Raw genomic sequence first — 26,270 nt, forward strand, 5'->3', positions numbered from 1 at the left:
ATTATTTGAGCATATTGGCACAAGACAGAGGAAAGTGGAAACAAATGACGAAATGTTGCACTGGACAATTACGGGGCTATCTGCCCACATGGATCGTGATGATGATGTCTCTCGTTCCAACCTGGATCTCAAGAACATCCCTTACCACCGCGTGGAGTAGTGCAAGCCCTTTTGAACCCAAGCGCTTAACCTTGAACGATGCAACTTCAATGCTGATGATGAAGCTTGGAAAGCCGAATGGAGTTCACAAGAAGTCACGAACTAACATCTTGTGAAAGACCCCACGCAGAAGCTCCCTGGCGTCGATCTTCCACGAAGCTTCTGGGCCACGACAGCCTTGAACCGCATCCACGCAAACCATGGCAGCAGCAGATGCCGATACTTGATGCACAAATGGGATAATAAATAAATAAACTATCCATTTTGCCGCTGTGGTCACCAAGAACAGAGCGTGGAACAAAACGATTCCATGCCCCATTCACAACATCTCAGCGATACGCTCCGCTACTCCGAACGCGATTATCTGGCTCAACCACCTCAAGATAATATTGCTGTTAAATTTCGATTTAAAGCTATCGTGACTGCAGGGATTCATATTCTTGGTTCTTTCGGTAAAGTCACCACGTAGAAGGGAAACAATAAAATAATACAAATATAAAGCAATAAAAACGTCGTGAGAATTTTATTGTTTTATATTTTTTATCATTTTATTGTTTCCCTTCTACGTGACTTTACCGAAAGAACCAAGAATATAATATTACAGTTGTTTCTCTCCATCAACGTCGGCCATACGAAGAAGATATCACATAGAGCACAGTGTTGTATGTATAGCATGGGACGTGCTGACTGCCTCATTGTAGGACGCATTCAGCTAACGAAGCTGAGACGACGCAGGGCCCGGTCACTTGGGACACAACGCACTCGCTGGGAAGTAACCTCCTTCCCAAATTACTATGAATCCTCGTCTTCTGACCGATCTCCATGCTCCATCCTCCTCAACAGGTCCCCTAAGACTAACCTTCCCTCTCCTCAGAACCCCCGCTGTTGCGAGTGACCATTTCCCTGCAAACCTTGGCTTATGCGACCAATAGCAGTGTAACAAAAAAAATGTTCCAGGGTAGTAAGTATGATTTCCTAAATTTGATTTCCTAAATTTCGCTTTCGTGACTGCAAGGATTCATCTTCTTTGGTTCTTTCGGTAAAGTCAAGTAGAATGAGAATACCAACCGCATTTACACTAACCTATGCTAATTCCTTTGTCAAGGCGCTTTGTTTCTTCTCACACAGCTTAAAGGTCGCGATCTGAGCGTGGCTTTTTCGATCCAGCGCTGTCCTCCAGACAGTCTCGTCCCTTCACCTGATGAAGGCCGCTTGTGTTGTGGCCGAAACGTCGTGAGAATTTTATTGTGTTATTTTATTTTATCAATTTATTATTTTATTCTCATATGATTTCCTAATTGCGTATGCCTCAAAAGTACAGAAAATGGTTATTACTCCCCACAAACGTTGTTTTTTTGACCAGGACAATGATATTTTGAAATGTACCTATATTCAATGAGAAAACGGGCGAATTTGTGCTTTTTCGTTCACAAAGTCAGAAGAAAACATGAAATTTGAAAAAATATCACTGTCCTGGTCACAAAAGCAAAGTTTGTGGGGAATAATAGCCATTTTCTGTACTTTTGAGGCATAAGCAATTACGAAATAACACTACCCAGGAACAAAAATTGTGTTACATAATGTAATCCGTTACTTTTCAGGAGCATTGCTCTATCAATAAACACGTTCTTTATTCCAGAAATCTTGGAACTGAATCCATAGATTATTTGTCAAGAGCGTTATAGTTGAACGTGGAAGAAAACCAAAATCCCAGAATAAAACAGAGTTGAGCAACAGCTCAAAATCACAGACGCACGAATCAGGAACCCACTTCTGTATGTTGTAGCTCGTAGTCTTACAAGAGGTACTTACAATCACATCCACACTGCTTGCATTTACCAAACAATGGCTACCATAGGATAGGTCACTAAATGAATGAAAATACTGTAATGAAAATAAATTGTATTTTCAACGAAATGTTTTATCTGTGGGACTCTTTTATTGGCAGTATCAAGAAGACCCCGAGGGCAGCCCAGGACACGCTGCTGGCAGGACGACGTCGCTCGGCTGGCCTGGGAATTCCCCAGGAAGAGTGAGAGTCTGTGTATAGTAGTGTAGTGTATAGTGTAGTGTATAGTAGTGTAGTGTATAGTAGTGTAGCGTATAGTGTAGTGTATAGTAGTGTAGCATATAGTGTAGCGTATAGTAGTGTAGCGTATAGTGTAGTGTATAGTAGTGTAGCGTATAGTAGTGTAGTGTAGCGTATAGTAGTGTAGCGTATAGTAGTGTAGCGTATAGTAGTGTAGTGTATAGTGTAGTGTATAGTAGTGTAGCGTATAGTGTAGTGTGTAGTAGTGTAGTGTATAGTAGTGTAGCGTATAGTGTAGTGTATAGTAGTGTAGCGTATAGTAGTGTAGTGTATAGTAGTGTAGCGTATAGTAGTGTAGTGTATAGTGTAGCGTATAGTAGTGTAGTGTATAGTGTAGCGTATAGTAGTGTAGTGTATAGTAGTGTAGTGTATAATGTAGTGTATAGTGTAGTGTATAGTAGTGTAGTGTATATTAGAGTAGTGTATAGTAGTGTATAGTGTAGTAGTGTAGTGTATAGTAGAGTAGTGTATAATAGTGTATAGTGTAGTAGTGTAGTGTATAGTAGTGTATAGTGTAGTAGTGTAGCGTATAGTAGAGTAGCGTATAGTAGTGCAGCGTGCAGTGGTGCGGCGTGCAGTAGAGTAGCGTATATAGTAGTGTCTAGTGTAGTGTCTAGTGTAGTGTATAGTGTAGTGTATAGTAGTGTATAGTGTAGTGTATAGTAGTGTAGTAGTATATAGTGTATAGTAGTGCTAGAGTCCGTCGCCAGGGAAAGGGAGGTATGGACGGACCACCATACTCAACACGCTGCTGTAGTGTATAATGTATAGTGTAGTGTATAGTGTAGTGTATAGTGGTGTCTAGTGTAATGGGGAGGTATGGACCGCCATACTCAACACGCTGCTGTAGTGTATAGTGTAGTGTATAATGTAGTGTATAGTGTAGTGTATAATGTAGTGTAGTGTATAGTGTAGTAGGGAGGTGTGGACGCCATACTCAACACGCTGCTGTAGTGTATAATGTATAGTGTAGTGTATAGTGTAGTGTATAGTGTAGTGTATAATGTAGTGTATAGCGTAGTGTATAGTGTAGTAGGGAGGTGTGGACCGCCATACTCAACACGCTGCTGTAGTGTATAATGTAGTGTATAATGTAGTGTAGTGTATAGTGTAGTGTATAGTGTAGTGTATAATGTAGTGTGTAGTGTATAGTGTAGTGTATAGTGTAGTGTATAATGTAGTGTATGTGTAGTGTATAATGTAGTGTAGTGTATAGTGTAGTAGGGAGGTGTGGACCGCCATACTCAACACGCTGCTGTAGTGTATAGTGTAGTGTATAATGTAGTGTATAATATAGTGTAGAGTATAGTGTAGTGTATAGTGTAGTAGGGAGGTGTGGACCGCCATACTCAACATGCTGCTGTAGTGTATAATGTAGTGTATAATGTAGTGTATAGTGTAGTGTATAGTGTAGTGTATAGTGTAGTGTATAGTGTAGTGTATAGTGTAGTAGGGAGGTGTGGACCGCCATACTCAACACGCTGCTGTAGTGTATAATGTATAGTGTAGTGTATAGTTTAGTGTGTAGTGTATAGCGTAGTGTATAGTGTAGTAGGGAGGTGTGGACCGCCATACTCAACACGCTGCTGTAGTGTATAATGTAGTGTAGTGTATAGTGTAGTGTATAATGTAGTGTGTAGTGCAGTGTATAGTGTAGTGTATAATGTAGTGTATGTGTAGTGTATAGTGTAGTGTATAGTGTAGTAGGGAGGTGTGGACCGCCATACTCAACACGCTGTTGTAGTGTATAGTGTAGTGTATAATGTAGTGTATAGTGTAGAGTATAGTGTAGTGTATAGTGTAGTAGGGAGGTGTGGACCGCCATACTCAACACGCTGCTGTAGTGTAGTGTATAATGTAGTGTATAATGTAGTGTATAGTGTAGTGTATAGTGTAGTGTATAGTGTAGTGTATAGTGTAGAGTATAGTGTAGTGTATAATGTAGTGTGTAGTGTATAGTGTAGTGTATAATGTAGTGTATAGTGTAGTGTATAATGTAGTGTATAATGTAGTGTATAGTGTAGTGTATAATGTAGTGTATAGTATAGTGTATAGTGTAGTGTATAGTAGGGAGGTGTGGACCGCCATACTCAACACGCTTCCGCCGCAAACCTCACCAGGACAAGGGGATTGAGAAACAAACGAAGCTAAAGGCGCTCACCCTTTCCGGTAAGAATGCAGGTGGTATGAATCCCTGCAGTCACGAAAGCTTTAAATCAAAATGCAGGTGGTGTTAAGATTTTCAAACACCAAATCGACACCTACCACGAGCCATCAAGTCTGCATCAACCATATATTTTTGTGGTAAAAAAATACATGCAATGGTTTTATATTGTTACGTTGAATTAAGTCAGAAATAATAACACAGTTCGCTTCTTGGATTCAAACTCAGGATTTCAACGGAGGCAGCTCAACAATTTGGGCCAGCGGCCACACCACTCGTCCAATTAATGACCCAGCAATGATAAAGTTTCGTACCAGAATGAATGAATAATCTGTAGTCAAATTTTGATTTAAAGCTTTCGTGACTGCAGTAATTCATATTCTTAGTTCTTTCGGTAAAGTCACGTTGTTTTATATATATTATCATTTTATTGTTTCCCTTCAACGTGACTTTACCGAAAGAACTAAGAATATGAATCTGTAGTCACTCAAAATTCTGGCAGAAATCTCCATCTCCTGCACCTTCACCCACCCAAGCCCCGTGTACGTATGTCGAACTTCTTTCGCACCGTACATAGTTGACCGTGCTACTCGGGAGGTACGCCGATTGACCCAGCCGGCCCATCATCCCCTCGGGTCGATAAACATCTTCATCGAGAAGAGGGGACCTGGTGATTTGCGGCTGGGAGCTCCATGCAAGATTTCTAATCGAGATGATTTGAGATGCACATCAGAGCAGATATCCAACAAGTAAACAACAACAACAACAACGTGAGGATCCATTGCAGGGCTGTGAGAGACTCTGCACAATGTTAAACACCCGTGAGCAATCCGTGAAACTTCACACTATCTGGCTGTCTTCACTCCAACGCTGTCCTCTGGACAGTCCGGTCCCATCACCTGATGAAGGCCACTTGTGTTGTGGCCGAAACGTCGTGATTTTTTATTTATTTTATTTTTACCTACGTGACTTTACCGAATAGAACCAAAGAGTATTGACACTATCTGTAGGTCGGGGGCTTCCAATTGGGGCCAGCATTGACAATGCGGGGGTGCGACTGAAGCGTGACTCACATTCCGGGGCCGCGGTGGAACTCAGCTTCCGGGGCCGCGGTGTTAACTCAGATTTCGGGGCCGCGGTGTTAACTCAGATTCCGGGGCCGCGGTGTTAACTCAGCTTCCGGGGCCGCGGTGTTAACTCAGCTTCCGGGGCCGCGGTGTTAACTCAGCTTCCGGGGCCGCGGTGTTAACTCAGCTTCCGGGGCCGCGATGTTAACTCAGCTTCCGGGGCTGCGGTGTTAACTCAGCTTCCGGGGCCGCGGTGTTAACTCAGCTTCCGGGGCCGCGGTGTTAACTCAGCCTCCGGGGCCGCGGTGTTAACTCAGCCTCCGGGGCCGCAGTGTAACTCAGATTCCGGGGCCGCGGTGTTAACTCAGCTCCCGGGGCCGCGGTGTTAACTCAGCTTCCGGGGCCGCGGTGTTAACTCAGCTTCCGGGGCCGCGGTGTTAACTCAGCTTCCGGGGCCGCGGTCATGGCGACTCAGCAGCAGCAGCCCGAGGTGGACGAGCTGTTCGACCTGAAGAACGCCTACTACATCGGCTCCTACCAGCAGTGCATCACCGAGGCGCAGAAGATCAAGGTGTGGTGGGCAACCCCTCCATGGTCGTAGAATCTCCCTCGCGCGGGACGCGACGTCACCCCCGGGGGGTCGGGTGTCGTGCCGGGCGCCTCCACGTCAGCGGGCTGAGGCCTGCTCGGAGCGAGGCCTGCCCCGCCTAGCCCCCCTGCCCGGGAATGTGAAGTTTCCGCGGGTGCCAGTGGAGATTCGCGCCGCGTCGCGTCTTTGTTTTTGGTCGTGGAGACGGTGCGAGTTGCTTGACCCTGACACGCGAAGTTGGGGAACGTGGCGCAGGCTGACGATGAGTGAGCGCGTCTTGGGGCCGGACGCGAGAAGGATGTTGGCCCCTGGGCAAGAATATTGTTTCAGTTGTATTTATTTTGGTTATAGCCCTGTGAGCCATTCGGCTCTTGAATCGGGTGCAACCACAATAAACAAAAACACACGAACAAGAAAACATCTTAAAGTGTCAACCCACACGCTTTATCCCGCATTCTTGTACAGCGAAGTTGAGTTTCAATACGGGCAAATATTTGTGTCTTTTTGTGTTTCTCCCTTGTGACGGGACTTTGTAGGATGAATGTTGAGATTTATAAGTTGGCACGGGGTGACCAATAAGGTCTCAATTGATCTGTAATAAGGTAGGGCACTGATAAGGAGTTGACAAGTTTGTAGTAGTGGAGTATATACTGTACTGTGTTGTGTATAGTGCCGTGGAAAGTAGTGTATAGTGTAGTGTATAGAATGAATGTTGAGATTTATAAGGGCACGGGGTGACCAATAGGGTCTGAATTGGTCTGTAATAAGGTAGGGCACTGATAAGGGTTTGACAGGTTTGTAGTAGTGGAGTATATACTGTACTGTGTTGTGTATAGTGCCGTGGAAAGTAGTGTATAGGATGAATGTTGAGATTTATAAGGGCACGGGGTGACCAATAGGGTCTGAATTGGTATGTAATAAGGTAGGGCACTGATAAGGGTTTGACAGGTTTGTAGTAGTGGAGTATATACTGTATTGTGTTGTGTATAGTGCCGTGGAAAGTAGTGTATAGTGTAGTGTATAGGATGAATGTTGAGATTTATAAGGTGGCACGGGGTGACCAATAGGGTCTGAATTGGTCTGTAATAAGGTAGGGCACTGATAAGGGTTTGACAGGTTTGTGACTTTGGGTGGCAGGTGATCTGTGGATTGTTGCATCGCACGATCGTGAGAGATGATGACGATGGCTGGGTGAGTCCTTCACCCGGCAGTGAATTGATTGATCGTGGCTGATGATGGCGATAAGACGACTGAACCTTCTTCAGAATGATGTGTCGAGGTATACACACTGTAGGCCACTCACCTACGATCTGGAGTCCAGCACTGATCTATGGCAATGCTCCTGCGTCTCAACACAGACGAATCATCAACGGTTTCGTAATAATAGTAATGTTGGATTTCTTTTGCACCGTACGTATCCAGTAGACTACAGATCTATATGAACGACTCTAATATAAAATATACACAGGACTGAATTGTGCTGTAATATAGAATGACGTTACATGGTTACTGTATGGACTACTTGGCTATACGTACTTAGCCCCTACACTCCAGGTAAATCGTTAAAGGGGCCGTCCATAAATGACGTCACGCGATTTTGGACGATTTTTGCCCCCCCCCCCTCGTCACATGGCGTCACAAAGTCAGACCCCCCCTCAAATATGACGTCACAAGCTCTGCCCCCCCCCCCCCAAACGCTTCAAATCGCTTTAAACTATTGTCATTGTAGTGCGTGTTTAAGTAGAAAGTTGCGCATTTTGACGTGACGTCACATTTCTCAAACCCCCCCCCGTCGTCACACATCGTCCCAAATGTCTGACACCCCCCCCCCCCAGGTGCGTGACGTCATTTATGGACGGCCCCTAACTTACTGATCTGTTATAGACCTGTGCTACATACTGCTGGGATTGACATCGCTGAGATGTTAGAAAATGACTGATCTATGTAGACTCATGTGTTCTTATCGATTACTAATATATACAGTACTAGCTGAACTACCCGGCTTCGCCCGGGACTTGGATTCACCACGCTCAGCCGCCTTTGTCTCCCCACACCAGTTAATTGTTTGAGGCTGAGTCGACCTAGGGGAGGCCCAGGACTGGTTCAAATAATCGTCACCGGTGGTGGTCGTAAGCGGGAATCGAACTCGGGTCGCCGGGTTCGTAGCGCAGCGCGCTAACCGCTACACTACAATGCGTTACGCTTCCACATGCGTGGGTCACATGACAGATTTGACGTCAGCTCATTTGCCGTGCAAAAAATAAATGCATTATTGAGCTCCCCACCCCCCCAAAAATGCGTATTTTTATAATTTTTGTATGGTGTACAGTCTGGAAAGTACCCGCATGGCAAATTTCAAGTTTGTTGCATGTCGGGAAGTACGCTAAACATTTTGAACAGACACACATAATCACAACTTTGCCTTTTATATATATGGAGATATATCTATATTTTTAGCTCTAATAACTGTTAAAAACCCTTGGGCTGTCAGACCACAAAGACGACAGTATATATCATAATCTACTGAGCCCTGATATAGATTACCGAGCTGTGATACATATTGATGAACTCTGATATGCAAGTAATACATTACCCAGGAAAGTCTCATCGAATCACGAGACTCTTAGGAGGTCTCTGCCAAGTCTTTCGCCGTCGGGGGGCGATGTTGCGATGTGTAATCCCAGTCGATTAATTTTGCAGGTCATCTTCCAGTCTTGGGATGTTTGGCCAACACCATTTTACGTTGTATTTTTATTTGCGCTATGGGAGGAAACCATTAAAACCCAGAAGAAGCGCGGAGGAGAGCACGGGGGAGAGCAAACTCCTCCAGAAAGGTGCCCGAGTCAGGAATCGAACCCACGGACTTTTGGCGATGCGGCACATGTTATCAAAGCACCACACTACCGCTAACCACTAAGCTGTTAGGCTACTAATCCCTGCGAGTGACGTCTGTGCTCTGCATGTACTGTATGTTGCACTTATTTCGCACTGTATGTAGCCAACTGTGCTAATCGGAGGTGCGGGGGAAGGACAACTCCCGAGCGATGATGGAGACAACCGACATTGGTTATAGACCTGCGATATTGACAGTAGCTGGCTGGAAAGTGCTGCTTGCTCAACATGCTCAGTAGAGAGGCTGAGCAGAGACTGACTGCTCACACGAAGCTTACTCTTGTACTGGATCCTGTCTGTGCTTTGCAGCCATCTGGCCAAGAGAAGACTGTGGAGAGAGATGTCTTCTTGTACCGAGCCTACATTGCACAGGTACTAGGAATACTGAAAATACTCTTTTTGGCTTTGCGACTATTTGAAATCTAAATCGGATTGATATTCTCTTCTGCTGTCCCCATAGTCTGGAATCACATTTCCCAGTTATCTACACTGCCAATTTCCTGCCCCTGTTCAAGTCCAGGATCATTACTTTATTTTCCTCATCTTATAACCGAAAATATATGTACCCAAAGTTTCTGTAACATTGTCTTGAGATGTGGTCGTATTTAGACTTTAAATAAATACAAATTCTACTGAATGAGCAATGAAATAGTAGTTTACCACTGATATAACATAGGTTAGTATGTATATAATTGCCAACAATGCCCACTACGCTGTGTGGAAATTAGTCAAACGCTGTTCACACGATATTGAATTTTAATTAAGTGTTTGTTTTTTTTTCCCCGCACCCACTTCCACACGAGAGAGAGATACAAGTATATTTACGAACACACATCGCCGTCTCGACGTGGTTGATGTGTAAGCTGCTTACGCTTGTGTGCGTACCCCGTGCGCTTGCAGCGCAAGTACGGCGTGGTGATGGACGAGATCTCGGGCAGCTCCCCTCCGGAGCTGCAGGCGGTGCGCATGTACGCCAGCTACCTGGCCCACGACGACAAGAGGTGGGTGGCGGCGGGCGACAGCTCCGGTCTCGCTGGGTGCTTGTCGCTCAGGATTGATTAAAACCGAAAGGTGGAAAAATAATATGTATTTTTTTTTTGTTCTATCCACGTGAGTTTACCGAAAGAACCAAAGATTATGAATTCCTGCAGTCGCGAAAGTTTTAAGTCAAAATTTAAGAGCGATAGGTTTATGCTTTATCAATATCGATTTCTACATTTCGTTATTTATATGTGCAGTGTTTTTGTCATAAATAATTTTGATAGGATTATCAATGTCGTTTAAATAGCCAGATCGCCCATAATCTGAGAAGCCGAGCGATGACGAGCCTGGACAGTGCTTGGATGGACGACCACAGTGCACACACTGTCCTGTGGGGTGGTGTCTTGGGCAGGAGAAGGCAGTGCAGAAAATTCCATTGTGTTACTAGGACACTTGGTACGCGTACAGCGCCATTGTTTGTCTGCTGCTGGATAATAGCCTCCCCACGTCATGCAGCTAGTGGGGATGATATGACGATACATTGCCACGACACGCCACCTACCAATCGACTAACCGTGGTGTACCTATTCAGTCCTGCCGGGTGTACAGAGGCATGGGGGTTGGAGAATCGTATCATACAACGATCGATTTTGCTGCACTGCTCCTCGACTCGTTGCGTCACAGTTAAGCCAATGGGTGCACATTTTTTTTTTTAAACTATTTTTGCGAATTAAGGATTGGCATTTCTACCAAGTGCCATCCTCATGACTCCGGGTTACCTTTTCCGGATGCTTTCCTTCATTGTCACTCGTGGAGATTGCCCGGGGTTTTGCTGCGTGTGCCTAACTCGACTGGGCCCCGCAGGGATGCGGTCCTGAACGAGCTGGAGCGGAAGATGGCAGGCAGCGTGGACGTGAGCAACGCCAACTTCCTGCTCATGGCGGCTTCCGTCTACATCCACGAGGGAAACACCGACGCCGCGTTGCGCACTCTGCACCAGTCCGACAAGCTCGAGTGGTGAGGATGCGATCGAGATAATTAGCTGTCACTTTTTTGTTAAGTTGTATTAATGCCTTCCAACCAAGGTTGTAAGTAATAATGCGCGAGGTCAGTGTGTGTATGGCGGGCAGTAGTATAGCAGTTAGCGCGCTGCGCTACAAACCCAGCAACCTGATTTCGATTCCCACTCGTGGCCAAGACCAGTGACAATTATTTAAATCGGTCGCGGGCCTCCCCTAGGTCGACTCAGCATCAAATGAGTACCTGGTGTGCTGTGTAAACATTGCCACTTGGGATACAAAGGCAGCCAGGTGTGGTGCTGACCACTCACCCCCTCGTGTGCTGTCGGCCTTCACAAGTGCTCGCTAACAGCACTTGCCCCAACAGCCTGGTGAGGTTATACTGCGGGTCTTTGTATGGGGGAGCATGATAATGCTTGTGAAGATCATTCAACGTTAATGAAAAGTGGATGCCTAAAACTTGAAAACAAGTTTAAAGCACAAATGACTTTGTAAATACGCAAAACATTTAGCCCTAACAGCTACTCGTATGCATACGCATTATTTAATGCTTTCCATTAAAGAATGCATATGCATGACTTTTCTGATCCTCGACCACCAATTCGCGTCACCTGAGAGCCCAGTTTCACCATAGGTAGTTGCCCGGATTGGAACGCAGAATTCCCAGCGGTGACAGCTTGGTGCCCCGACACAGAATCATCGTCATCATGTCCCTGTGTCACCTCTCCTTCTGTCAACAAGCCATCTCCTGACCTTCAGCCACATCGGCAGCCTGCTTACGAATCTGAATAAGATTATTTGTAATGTTGGGTTTTTCCCCTTTTTTCTGGCAACAAAACTGAAACCTTTTTACAAGGATTCATGTCTGCATTAACCACAATACCTGCAGTCAAAATGCAAACAAAAAACATATAATATATTGGCTTTGAAACTGATTGGTCCACACCAAGGAACGGCTTTCTTTTGAGCCTTGACCCAATTGGTGCTCGACCAGATGAGGCCTTTCGGCGTCATCTGCACGTAATAACGCAAACACATAATTAACAAATGGAAAAAGTACAGTAAAACCTTGTATTGCGAGCATAATTCGTTCCGGAAACGTGTTTGTAATCCAAAGCACTCGTATATCAGTTGTGATCACGTAACGCTCGGCAGACAAAGTGTATACGTACTTACTCGTATTGCAAGACATTCGCTCATTTATCAAATTAATATTTATTTAAACGTTTTGCTCGTCTAGCAAAACACTCGCAGACCAAGTTACTCGCAATCCAAGGTTTTACTGTAACACAAAATAATGCTTTTGAAGAATGTGTTTGCTGTGCTTGGCAGGGATTGTGCTGTTACTAAAAGACAAACTGTTTATCTCCGTAGCATGGCAATGATGACCCAAGTGTACCTCATGCTAGACAGAGTGGACCTGGCAAGGTAACGCCTTTTCACTTAACATTTGTACACGTTTTTGTTTAACATCTAGGTTGTGGTTACAAAATTAAATTGTTCAAAGGAAGATATGCCTCTTGCACACACACACGTGCACAAAATAATAATAAATATATAATTAAGCTGTTCTGATCCTCATGCATTTTCAGTTACTTTAAAACGGCTATACTGATATATTATTTTAACTTTTATATATACACACAATGTTAAACATAATTACATTTTGACTGTCATTCAGTTCTGGTCATGTACAACTCCTTTGTAATCCACTGCTGCATGCCATGTGGGTCATGAAGATTATTTGACCAAACTTCACTTCGCTGGACAGTGTGGGTTGAAGGTGGGGAGCATAGATGTAGCAGCATAGTACTTTATAACAGATTTTGTCTGATGCCCACAACGTTCTTCTGATGTACGAGCGTGTAAATGCGTATGCTAACGTGAGCGTGTAAATGCGTATGCTAACGTGAGCGTGTAAATGCGTATGCTAACGTGAGCGTGTAAATGCGTATGCTAACGTGAGCGTGTAAATGCGTATGCTAACGTGAGCGTGTAAATGCGTATGCTAACGTGAGCGTGTAAATGCGTATGCTAACGTGAGCGTGTAAATGCGTATGCTAACGTGAGCGTGTAAATGCGTATGCTAACGTGAGCGTGTAAATGCGTATGCTAACGTGAGCGTGTAAATGCGTATGCTAACGTGTGCGTGCTCGCCCCAATCTGTGCGTGCGCATAGGAAGGAGCTAAAGAAGATGCAGGAGATGGATGAGGACACCACTCTTACCCAGCTGGCGCAGGCCTGGGTGCATCTGGCCATGGCAAGCCACCGCCATCACCACAACCACCTCCACCACACACAGCTATGTCAGACCTGGCAGTGGTACACCCACTGCCAGTCTCTTAACCCCCATCACTAGCGTTGATGCGGCGTGTGTGGCAACTAGCGATGGTGCATTGGTCAGCGCACTACGCTAGGAACCCGGCGATTCGAGTTTGATTCCCGCCAACATAGGTGACGGATATCTGAACCGGTCATGGGCCTTCCCGAGATCAACTGAGCCTTTAATGAGTACCTGGTGCGGTGTGTAAACATCAACACAGGATAGACAAAGGCAGTCAGGCGTGGTGCTGCCCCTACTACCCACTAGTGTACAGGACCGGGCCTTATGAGATTCTCACTAACAGCTCTTGCTCTAACAGTCTGTTAGAGACGATACGAAGGATCTTTGTTTTGTGTGGCAGGGAGGGGAGAAACTGCAGGACGCGTACTACATTTTCCAGGAGCTGGCCGACAAGTACAGCTCTACCCCACTGCTGCTGTGCGGGCAGGCGTCCGCCATGATGGCGCAGGGCAAGTGGCAGGATGCGGAGGGCACGCTGCAGGAGGCACTGGAGAAGGTCGGAGTCAGAACATTTATTTATTCTGGAGGAATCCGATGAGCTCTAAAGCGATTTTTCACAGATGTCCAGTAGGGGCGGGTCAGAACGTTAGGTGCCAACCACACGGTGCCCTGATGGCATACATGCGGCACAACCCGGGCTGGTGTGTGCCAAGTGAAAATGCAAGTGGAATTTTGGGTTTGCCACCTCTCCCCATTTTTCAAGAACGTCCCCTTTTTTAAGGTAGCAGTCCGGGACAATCTTCACGTCCTCTTCCGGGGGCATTTAAGGGTCTCCGTATTTTTCCAGTTGTATAATAACAGACGACCCAAGACAACGCATTTCCGTAAATTTAGAACCTCTTCCAGTATTGTGAGATGTTCTCATAACCAAAGGTGGAAACCCTCGTGGGAATTGCGATCAATAGTTCAGTTGACTCAATTGTCCAGGGTAATGAGGAAGAGGGGTGGCCCTGATAAACACAAACATGGATAATTCAAAACATTGTATTGGGTCTATAGAAACATTACTCATTGTTTCTTTCGGTAAAGTCACGTATGTAGAAATACAATAAAATTATATTAAAACAAAACAATCACAACACAAGCGATCTTCATCAGGTGTCAAGAACAAATCATGGAGGTAAATACAACATCCATGATTTGTTCTTGACACCTGATGAAGATCGCTTGCGTTGTGATCGAAACGTCGTGATTGTTTTGTTTTAATATAATTTTATTGTATTTCTACATACGTGACTTTACCGAAAAAACCAATGAGTAATTTTATGCAGTCACGAAAGCTTTAGTACTTTATTTTACTATAGAAACATTGTTTGCTTAACCTAGAACGGGGGGGGGGGGGGGGGGGGTGGAGATCTACAATGTGCCATCTGTTTTTATTGTTTTTTTACACTCAACCATTGACGGAAACAAATTGTATTGTTTTTTTACATTCAACCATTGACTGAAACAAATTGTATTGTTTTTTTTTTCAACAGGACAGTAGCAACCCTGAGACCCTCATCAACCTGACTGTGCTGACTCAGCACCTGGGCAAGGCTCCAGAGGTGCGTCGGCATTGCTTCACCCTCCGCAACATTCGTGCTCATGGTCAGCCACAATCATTACACCCCAATCTCGACGACATCGTCTCTTTGTTTTGTGCCAAGTGGATTAAATGTTTTTTTTATTTTATTTGGTCCCAGGTGGCAAACCGTTATCTTTCCCAGCTGAAAGATGCACACAAAGGACATCCCTTCGTCAAGGAATATTTAGCAAAGGTCAGTGAAACCGAGCAATGATCGCTGTTTGGCAAGCAATTCAAGTATTGAATAAAATAAAAAAAAACCTCTGCTGTTATAGATGCCCTACCTATGCCATGTGTTCTGGGCTGCCCGACACGAATACATGCTCTTAATGATGCCGCTGTCGTGAAAATGGCACTGAAAGCTCCGGCGATCGCGTTGCCACGGCATCACTGGAGTGCTATGGCAGTACGCGTAAGTCACCTTGGTTTTTTTTTTACTTCATTAACAAAGCATGAAACGTGTGCAGAAAAGCACGGGGGCGTTACAGCCTTGGTACATAACAGGTAAAGCTGCAGCAGCTCTGCAATGACTCCATCACGCCACTGCTGGCAAAAGGGGGGACTGCTTTAGCTGAAGCTCGAGAGTCCCTCGATTTGGCAGCGCATCTTGGCAGAGGTGCGAGTTACCCACGCTTTACCCCACGACACGCGGCATGCCAAACGACTAACCGCGGTGTACCTATTCAGTACTGCCGGGTGGACAGAGGCGTGGCGGTTTAACTTTCCCGTTGATTAGATGGGCAGGTCGAACCGGTGACCTCCGTCTGGGTTGCAGGTCGCCAGTGTGCGAGCCATGACAGCATGACATGGTTTTTGTTTGGGTATTCTCTCACTTATGCGGCTTCGCGTTTTGTTGTCGACAGGAGAACGAATTTGACCGTCTGGTGAAACAGTACGCGCCGAGCGCATGAGGAGGAGGAGGACGACGACTGCCGCGGTCCACTGCAGGCGGCGTCATCAGCTTCACGAGAAACTGTGGCGGGTTTTGCCGAGTGCATAAAAAATTACAAAAAAGCAGTTACCGCTGTGCAGGGTGCGCGTCGAATCGTACAAGGTGACGTTACGCTCGGCGGGTGTGGCGGCGGACCAATGTTCCTGTGCATAGTTTAATAAAATGTTTATATACCGGCCATCCACCCCGCTTTGCGTCGGGTTCGTTATTTCTAATGGAAGCGCGAGTCATTTTACATGTCTTGAATTTAAATTGCGGTTTGTAAACCGGAGAGAATGCTCAGTCCGCCCCCATTGGCCGCTCGCTGAAACAAACAAACAAAACACAACCGTGGATATTCCACGGTTACGGCAACAGATGCAAGGCTGATGCGCACCCGGCGGCGATTGTACCAGAAGAAAACGGTTCCGTACTCTTCAGCCAGTGGGCACACGTGCCCACATGCAGACTAGTCAAGATTCAATACAATAGATCTTTACACACAAACTTGTGTGGCTATGTTGCAAACGTAAGTGGACTGAAAAACTACGACTAAAATCACTTGACTAAATTGCCCTGAATGTGCCTCAGATCTCAACAGCCCGGTTAGTACTTGAATGGGCGACCACCAAGCTGCTTTGCCAGGTGTTGGTTGGATGCATGGGGATGTAGATTGTTGCCCGTTTCGTATGCACGGGGGTTGTCTGGGGAGTTCAGTCTCTGACCACATGACGAAGGTTATTGGAATTGGCCAACATCCGAATGCATGCAATATTCCTGAAAATGACATGAAACAAATTGAGGTATATCTAGGGAAAAAAAATCGCTCTTAAAACATGCGTGTCCAAGTAATGTTCACTTAATAAATTTCTGACAAAAATTACCCGGGGCTGAGTTATAGTTGACATTGAAGCCACAATTTTTAACCTTCCGATGTGGGAGTCGAGCACTCCCCCCCCCATCCCGGCATGTCACGAAAGAGACACACCTGGACCCAGGTGCGCAGCAATAGCGGGGGCAGTAGCCACCCTGGCGGCAAGTGGTCCTGCAGGAAACATCTACCAGCTGCTGCAGCCGGTTTCCCTTGCTGATGCAGCTGGTGCCGATATGCTCTGGCTTGTAGGGTCAGCATAGCGCAGGGGTCGGCAACATGCGGCTCTTTTAAGGGCTGCTTCTTGACGTTATTTATTAACGACCACCGTCTCCATATTCACATGCAGTGTGAATTCGAAAAAAAATTATCTTGTTATTTTGGTTGCCGGAGCCCTGGAAAAGAGGATCACCGTTCTAACGGAGTATGTCCTCAAGGTGTGTTGCTTTGGAGGCAGGGTTGTGTGGATCGTGCAGATTTCTTCATGGGTACAACGGAGGTGCCGCCCGTGTTGGGCGATGATACGGAGTTGAGTATTATTGCCACCTTTTCCACAGACATTCTTCGATAAGCCTCCGTCTTTCAAAACTGTGCAGTAGCCATACTCTTTGTTTTTTTTCGGTAAAGTCACGTAGGTAAAATAAAATTTAAAATAAAAGAAAACTAAATTAAATCACGACGTTTCGGAGGCAACACAAGCTTCCGTCTTCAGGTGGAAGTCGCAGCAAGATAGCTAAACACGATGCCATGAAATCTCACCAAAAGTCTCGGTCCCTGCTACCCAAAGATGCCAAAGCCGGACAGCTGGCAACCTTGGTTTGGGCACAGATTCGTGGTTCTTAAAAAAACAATGATGAAGAACGTGATATAATGATACATGATGGATGAGGATGATAGCAATGATCAGTTTATGGTGATGAAGATTACAAATGAAGATAAATCAAGAAATGTCAAACCTTAAAAAGAGAGATAGGTAAACTTTTATTGTTTTTTTGTCTAGAACTGGTGGAACTAAACCATCGCTATTAAATTTTACATTGCTTGACCATACACAAATCTACATTAAGGTTCACTCAACTATTAATTACCGGTGTCTTACCAGGCCCAACCAACTCTCACTCGTCCCATAAAAAGATTGCATTTACAATCAAACCAGATAGGGACAACACAGAACTTATTTTATTTCTATCCTATCGGCATATCCACAGGCATGGACTTGCTGAAGGACAGCGATAGCAATCGTACGTAGTCACCGCACGTGGGCAGTGTTCACATACTGGTGCAGCAGTTGAAACGTTTGGCGAGTTTCTAAAATCCCCCCCCCCCCGCTCGCCTCTATCCTCGGAGAAGTTCAAACGCGTGCACCACAGCGAATCGGCAGATCACGTCTGGTGGGGTAAAGTGTGGGGACTGCTGCATCTTTCAAGGTGTTAGGCCAGTGTGGAAGAGCCCAAAACAATAATCTAAAGGGGCCCTCCATAGCTCCCTCTAATGGATGCCCTTCCACCAATAACGTGAGCAAGCCATTACAGGGCTGCCCCTGTTCTTTTTCAAATATCTTGTCATCTCAGTACACAGCTTATCGAATTACTCACTTGGATTTAAACATTTTAAAAAATACCGTATACAAGTAAAATGTATAATACTGTAATTGTCACCGAATCTTTCCACTGACTGGCCTTGCAGAAGGTATGGGTACATTTCATGCTCATTTGGGCTCATCAGTAAGGCAAATATTTAGTCACGGTAATCATGGCTTGAGGTGTGGGAAAAACAATTTATGGAAAATGTTATGGAATAAGGTGCAGCGGTGTACCACCTAAACTCTAAATTGTCCAGCGCATATCCCCAGAAGTGGAGAGCATTTCCATGCCAAGCAGGCCGGATTTACCGACGAGCACCTAGCACCTGCGACCACATCCTGGCACTGTTACTCGAGAGCAGCTTCCAGAAACACCTGCGAACAGCAGCGGTACTTCCAGACCGGACTGCTGACTGCCGCCTGCCTACAACACAGTCTGACGCAGTGGCCGTCCGGTCAGAACGCCCCGAGTCTTACCAAAGCGGGCAGCCGACACCAATGAACTGCTACTTCCGAGGCGCACGGTTCAGGGTGCACGTCGCGGGGGACGGCGAAGTGAGCGCGTGGAAACGGCAAGGCAACGTCAAGGCAACGGCCTACCGCAGGGCTCCGTGCTCGCGCTGCCTCCGAGACCTCTACATAGGTAACGATTCGCCACCCACGCCAATGACGTCTGTTGCGGCACACGGACGCGCACATTCTCAAAACTTGGAAACGTCCCAAATGCCGACATCGCCAAACCGGCCGAATAATGCAACAGCTGGCGCCTGCAGCCAAGTGCGGGCCATGTTCGTCTACAAAACGGGCCCCTGCTCTGCTGGTTTCCCTACCACCAGGAACGCGTGCGGCCGACCTCCGCGCGCCGGCCTGTGGGGGTGGGGGGGGGGCAACGTGACCACAACCCGCCCTGTGGTCACGGGCGTCGTGGATGAGCGGCCCCTGGCCCGGACTCGCCGCCGCTCCACGCCGCCGACGGAGCGCCAGTCTGGTCTCGGCAAGACGCGCGTGCCATAACAATGAAATCTATATATTTAAAAAAAAAACACTTTAAATTAAAAGAGTATAATTGTTTTTTCGTTGAAAAACTTAAAATAAGCGTCCGTCGTGCGCTGTAATTTCAGCGCATAGAGGACAGTGTCTTTCAGCGCATAGAGGACACAGTGTCTTTCAGGAAATGACGGAAGCGTCTCACGCGTTTCTGCAGCCATTCCCAACATTTTAGGGACCTAATTAAAATTCACGACATCCGTGACCTCCGTAATAAAATCACAGCCTTACTCATCAGCATGTCGAAGCCAGCTATGGACAGCCATTGAACAAACGCTTGGACTGCAAGGGGGCTAACAGCTAGGCTGTGGGGGCCGCCAAATCCATAATCGTCATCAATCGGCATGACACGGCATGGTAATGTACTGCCTTTACGGTGACCTCGGACAGGTCAGTTTGGTGATGTCCTCTTCCTCCACCTCCGTTGTGTTGATTGAGCTTTGGCAGGAGGAGCAGCAGGTTGCCTCTCACAGCGGTGGCCAGCACAGAGCTAGCCCGTTCTGCTGGCTCTCGGGAAGCCACTGACAGTACTCTGCCTGCAGGACTGCACAAACAAACGCAACGCACGCGTGCGTGCGTGCAATCAAACAACACATCGTAGCCACAATCCTAAAGGTAATTTCTACACGCACACGTGTGTGCAAGGCCTTCCCACACTGCGTGTGGGCCCTCCCACGCCATGCGAGCCGTCGGGGTTATTTGACCATACTTCACCACGCCGGTCAGTGCGCGGTTGCCGAAGGTGGACAGCGTAGACACGAGAGCTTAGAAGCACGGTACACAACAAATGGTTTTGTTGTACTGATTTAAAATGTTTTGTTTCGTGTCTCCACGGTGTAGTATGTACAGTGCAGTCTCCAATTATGATTCGCTCAATCCCCGTGTGTGTCTCTCTCGTCTCTCAGCTGTGAAGACGGGCCATTGCCCGAAACGTCTACTAATTGTGCACGTTTTCTCTTTAGGGCAGTGTTATTGACGGGCGTGTCGAATCTTGCCCGGACTGCCGGCACGTGTACAGACTACCACACAGCACGTGTACAGGCTACCACACAGCACGTGTACAGGGTACCACACAGCACGTGTACAGGGTACCACATAGCACGTGTACAGGGTACCACACAGCACGTGTACAGGGTACCACACAGCACACGTACAGACTACCACACAGCACGTGTACAGGGTACCACACAGCACACGTACAGACTACCACACAGCACGCGTACAGACTACCACACAGCACGTGTACAGGGTACCACACAGCACACGTACAGACTACCACACAGCACGCGTACAGACTACCACACAGCACACGTACAGACTACCACACAGCACGTGTACAGACTACCACACAGCACGCGTACAGACTACCACACAGCACGCGTACAGGCTACCACACAGCACACGTACAGGCTACCACAGCACGTGTACAGGCTACCACACAGCACGCGTACAGACTACCACACAGCACGTGTACAGACTACCACACAGCACACGTACAGACTACCACACAGCACACGTACAGGCTACCACACAGCACGCGTACAGGGTACCACACAGCACGTGTACAGGGTACCACACAGCACGCGTACAGACTACCACACAGCACGCGTACAGGGTACCACACAGCACGCGTACAGACTACCATACAGCACGTGTACAGGGTACCACACAGCACGTGTACAGACTACCACACAGCATGTGTACAGACTACCACACAGCACATGTACAGGGTACCACACAGCACGTGTACAGGCTACCACACAGCACGTGTACAGGGTACCACACAGCACGTGTACAGGGTACCACACAGCACGTGTACAGACTACCACACAGCACGTGTACAGGGTACCACACAGCACGTGTACAGGGTACCACACAGCACGTGTACAGATTACCACACAGCACGTGTACAGGGTACCACACAGCACGTGTACAGACTACCACACAGCACGTGTACAGACTACCACACAGCACGCGTACAGGCTACCACACAGCACGTGTACAGGCTACCACACAGCACGTGTACAGACTACCACACAGCACGCGTACAGACTACCACACAGCACGTGTAGACTACCACACAGCACGTGTACAGGGTACCACACAGCACGTGTACAGGGTACCACACAGCACGTGTCGACTCACACTTGGGCGAGCGCTGCCACACGGAGAGCAGAACGTCGCGACAGTCGACCTTCTCTGCCACCAACGCCTGCAGCAGGGCCTGTGTGCGAGGCTGTAAACTGCGAGACAAAGAGACAGAGATCCCTCATGTAGCCTTTAAAAAAAAACTGTTGGATCAAGAGCTGTTAGCGAGTGTCTATTGAGGGCCACCTGGATGGCACACGGGGGGGGGGGGTGGGGGGGTGGGTGGCCAGCATCGCACCCGGCCGCCGCTGTCTCACCAATGCTGATATTTCTACACCACGTATTTAAGGCTGAGTTGATCTAGGGGAGGCCCAGGACCGGTGCAAATGTTTTCCAGTTACTGATTGTGAGCGTTCGTAGCGCAGTGCGTTAATCACTACACTACCGCTCCCCTACTACCGTTTATAAACCACACACCATTGCTCATGTAGCCACACGCAGGTTACCGTGTTGTGGGTCAAGGGCTCCCAGAAAGAATCTAAAGAGTAGGCACGGCACACGACGGAGTGGTGTGGTCGGCATACTGTGGTCGACCGCCTCCGTCTCCCCATCGCCGATTTATCCACACTGCACCAGGTAACCATTTAAGACTGGGCCGACATAGTGGAGACCCAGAGCCGTCTCGGATACCACATATCACTGCTTTTATCGGCGACGAATGGGGAAAAAAAACCCGGGTCACCTTGTTAATAGCACGCGGTGTGCGAACAACGGACAGGCCACAGGACAACCCGTTTAATTCACTCGCAGAGTTGAATTAATTCTATTGACCCCGGAAAGGATGATGGTGTGCGTCACCCAGTCTTGAATATAATATTGCTGTGGTAATGAGTTTGGCACGCAGCCCGAGTGGAGAGTGCAGGCAAGGCAGAGCGTACTTGGCCCAAGTCTTGCACATGGTGGTGGGAGGAGAGAGAAGCAGTGGGGTGAACTCAGCCAGTTTTGGTACCACCTGTGAACGCACATCGTCACGTCGTCACCATCACCGTCGCCATCAACCATTGTCATTGCCATCATCAACATCACCATCGTCAACAACATCACCGTCGTCATTATCACCATCGTCCATCATATCAACGCCATCATCACGGCCACCATCATCATCGTCTTGATGATCTTCACCATGACCATTATCACTCGGATCGTACGTACAGTCGTGATGTTTCAAGTCTTATTAAAAAAATAAATACAAAATAATTTCTCATGGAGTGCTAATTGAACGTGTTAGATATAACAGGTTAATGCAATTACACCCGAGTATGCATTCATTCATTAATTGCAATCTGCGGGACATCCCCAAAAACCGGAAGGATCCTGCCTTCAATCGTATGTGGCTTCGAGGGGGTTCACTGCTGTCCGATGAGAATTGCTTCCTGTTGTTAATACGAAGGTCTCAGTCCACCGCTGGGTAACGTGTGTTGGTCGTGCTTACCTGGCCACCCAGCAGAAACTGGGCAAACAGTTTGTAGCGCATCAACCCAGCGGGATAGTCCACCTCCACTGGAGGCAAATCCCAGCCCAGCCGTGCTAGAGCACACAGCAGAGTGTGAATGAGAACACGCACGCATGAACACAGCTGTACAGGCTCATGCATTCAATCGATCGATAGATCCTGCTGCTACTCAACTAAACCTTTATGCTAAACTAAACCTTTTATTTCACCAGGTAAGGCCCACTGAGCTATGTAGCTCTTTTTCAAAAGTGATCTGGCCACAAATGATAGCTCAACGAAGTGGCTTATTGTGTGGGCATTTATAGCAGCCAAATACTGAACGCGTGATGTTGATTATAAAAGTGGGTGGAAAAACGGGAAGACCCGGAGAAAATTAAAATCCACGTGACCACGGAGAAAACATACAAACTCCAAATATACAGCAGCAGGCGTCAGGGTCGGAATCGAACCCACGTACTCCTGTGTACCAGGCGAGGTAGTTAACATCTCCTAGCCACCGTGATGATGATGAGAGAGAGACACGCAAACTCCAAATATACAGCAGGCGTCAGGGTCGGAATCGAACCCACAACTTCCTGCATACCAGGCGAGGTTAACATCTCTCCTCTCTTCTGCCCTCCTCCCCTCAGCTATGACCAGGCCGACCGCCAACCCGTCCTTAACCACTCCCATCTGTTCTCTTGTCACCACAACGACACCACCATCACTTTCAATAATAACCCCACTCTTTATCTCAACCACCATCACCTTACGGACATTTGTATAATTGCCGTAAAGCGCCTTGGAACCAGGTGCTACGTACATCTATATGAGATTTGCTTTCGCGAGAGCCGCCCTCCTTTATGCCGGCACGTCTTGGGGCGCTTTGCCCGTAGTGGGCCGTGCATCACACCTCAGGGATTGTGCAAGGGCACCCCCCCCCCCCCCCGGGTGGCAGCTGCTCGTCCATGGCACCGGTCGACTCGGCACCGGGTCCAAAAATCGGGCGGCATTTGTCTGCCCCGTAGGGAGCGACGATTTAGCCGCGTAATCTCAATTGAGCAGTGCAACACAAAATCAAACGCGAGCGTCGTTGTTTGGAATGTCAGTGAAGAAAGAAGCTGACTGGTTTTTTTTTTACATCCCATCAGCTATACGAGCTTTCGGGAGTGTACAATTTAAGCAGCATTAGCTCAACACATGCAAACCCTGGACTGGTTTTGACATTCAGTGTCTCGTCGGCAGTCAGGCTTGCTTGAACCACTGTGGTCGACGGCTTGTGTGCACAAATACGGGAAGGAAGCATTGTCTCCTTATTCATTTCATCATAGATATGTAGTCCACAATGCTGTTTGCGATCCCAACTGAGTGAACATGGCACACCAATCTTCATTCACGGGGAAAGGCGTTTTGACCCGCATTTTAATAGATGACCAGTTCAGCGATTCCCCACTTCAAACAAGGGAGAGACGTGCATCGCTTCCATACTTGAGAACCCGGTTTAATCACGGCGGGCCGAATCCCGAATCCAAACCCAGGATCTCAGTGGTTCCAGCTCAGCCCTCTGACCTCTGAGCCACCCGACCCGACTCCCCCCGCCCCCCCAGGTGCCGTTGACGTCAAGCAGCGTCGCTCTCACCGAGGGTGCTGGAGCGGTGGCAGCGAACTCTCCCCTCGCTCATCCGCGCCGGAGGCTCCGCCAGGGGCTCGCCGTAGCAGCACATCTGGGGCAGCTGCACCGGGATCCACTCGAGCTCCACCGCCGTCACCCCTGCAGAGTGCGGCAGCCAGGTCACGAGGGCAGCAGCAGTGAGAGGGAGGTCACGTGGAGCATCACGGCACGTTCCATCGTCAGCATTTACAACATTAAAAGACTAAATGTAGTCCTTTGAGGAAAGCGATTATGCAGCAGCGAGCCTCTAAAGTTGTTTGTATGTCCATACTTCACCACGATACGCAGTGCGGGTTGGTGAAGAGGGAGCCCAGGATGGGAACAGACGTCACTCATCACACGTCAGTCATGGCAGGAAATCACTCAGATCGCTGGGCAAACCACGCAGCGCGCTAATGGATGTACCGCCGCTGCTTCACACATTACAATGCTTGTGTATTGTTGTTTACACATGGAATCCAAAAACGTACGGTGTGAAAGAAGTTCAACATACATACATGCAGTAAAACCTTGGATTGTGCGAGTAACTTTGGTCTGTGAGTGTTTTGCAAGATGAGCAAAATTTGTAAATAAATAAGAAATTTGATAAACGAGCGAATGTCCTGCAATACGAGTAAGTACGTATACGCTTTGTCTGCCGAGCGTCACGTGATCACAACTGATGTACGAGTGCTTTGATATACGAGTGCTTTGGATTACAAACACGTTGCCGGAACGAATTATGCTCGCAATCCATGGTGTTACTGTACATACAACTGGGACTGAGTTAATTGCATCAGAGAATCTACAGTGCGCGTTGGGAATGTGGAATCGAGGAGGAGGAGGCAGTGGTGTGGCCACGTGAGTGCGTGCGCGAACGCGTCAGTGCGCGTGTGTGATGAGCGGTGGCGCAGTGGTTAGTGCACTGCACTACGAAATGAGCGACCAAAGTTTAATGCACGCTCACGGCCAACATCAGTCACGATCTAAACCGGGCATGGACCTCCCCCTCGGTTGTCTCAGGCCCGAGTATCTGGCGCGGTGTGTAAACATCGTCACCCACACGGTCGTTTGCCGTGCCGGCCTTCATGGATGTCCGTTAAGGCTACGCAGGGGTGGATCTTTGTGTTTGTGGGTGCTTGAGCGTACCGTTCATGTACATGCGAGATGTCTCCAGCAGCTCCTGGTACACCACGTACTCCGGCAGTTTCTTGCAGAGCACCGAGCTAGGGTGGATGTAAACCGAGTCCTCCAGGTACGCGGTCTGCACCCGGACACGCACCGCACGGAAGCCGGCAAATGGCACAACACTCACCAGCGTACGAGGCACACCGCCAGCGAGTTTTTGCGTTTTGTTATTACATATTCTTGGTTCTTTCGGTAAAGTCACGTAGAAGGGAAACAATAAAATAATAAAAAATGTTCGCTTGTATTGCAGTCGAAAAGTCGTGAGAATTTTATTGTTTTTTATATATATTTTTTAAAATTTTATTGTTTCCCTTCTACGTGGTGACTTTACCGAAAGAACCAAGAATATGAATCCCTGCAGTCACGAAAGCTTTAAATCAAGATTGTTATTACGTTTTTTATTACGATCGTTTACCCAGGAATGCCTCAACGAGGGCCCTGCCACGTATTCGCAGTCGGCGGCGATGCTGCTGCTGCTGTGTTCAATCCAAAATGAGTAATTTGCACTGTTCACAAGGAAACCCTGCTCACATTGTGTGCGTTGTAGA

The 26,270-nt window shown here is 47.5% G+C and overlaps 2 protein-coding genes across 6 annotated transcripts in view; one reads left to right on the forward strand and one right to left on the reverse strand.

Annotated features, from left to right (window-relative positions):
• The first annotated feature begins 5,891 nt into the window (after window positions 1-5,891).
• COPE (coat protein complex I subunit epsilon) lies at window positions 5,892-16,008 on the forward strand. Its single transcript, XM_032968491.2, has 10 exons — window positions 5,892-6,050; window positions 9,270-9,332; window positions 9,861-9,961; window positions 10,806-10,958; window positions 12,335-12,388; window positions 13,140-13,221; window positions 13,646-13,801; window positions 14,784-14,852; window positions 14,991-15,065; window positions 15,736-16,008. Exons 1-10 carry the CDS (start codon window positions 5,943-5,945, stop codon window positions 15,781-15,783), a joined length of 909 nt encoding a protein of 302 aa, XP_032824382.2. The 5' UTR covers window positions 5,892-5,942; the 3' UTR covers window positions 15,784-16,008.
• A 1,627-nt stretch (window positions 16,009-17,635) lies between these two features.
• Window positions 17,636-26,270, reverse strand: part of DHX37 (DEAH-box helicase 37) — a 33,532-nt gene continuing 24,897 nt past the window's right edge. For all 5 annotated transcript variants that reach the window (XM_032968488.2, XM_032968487.2, XM_032968489.2 and 2 more), the window contains exons 22-27: window positions 25,684-25,798; window positions 24,523-24,654; window positions 22,884-22,978; window positions 22,330-22,403; window positions 21,449-21,546; window positions 17,636-19,847 (exon numbers count right to left, since the gene is read on the reverse strand). In XM_032968488.2, coding sequence (XP_032824379.2) covers window positions 19,771-19,847; window positions 21,449-21,546; window positions 22,330-22,403; window positions 22,884-22,978; window positions 24,523-24,654; window positions 25,684-25,798 — 591 coding nt within the window. In that variant the 3' untranslated portion in view covers window positions 17,636-19,770. The remainder of the gene's footprint in view (window positions 19,848-21,448; window positions 21,547-22,329; window positions 22,404-22,883; window positions 22,979-24,522; window positions 24,655-25,683; window positions 25,799-26,270) is intronic.

The sequence above is a fragment of the Petromyzon marinus genome, chromosome 40 (genome assembly GCF_048934315.1).
Source record: "Petromyzon marinus isolate PM22_M1 ecotype Great Lakes invasive population chromosome 40, UKy_Petmar_22M1.pri1.0, whole genome shotgun sequence".
NCBI lineage: Eukaryota > Metazoa > Chordata > Hyperoartia > Petromyzontiformes > Petromyzontidae > Petromyzon > Petromyzon marinus.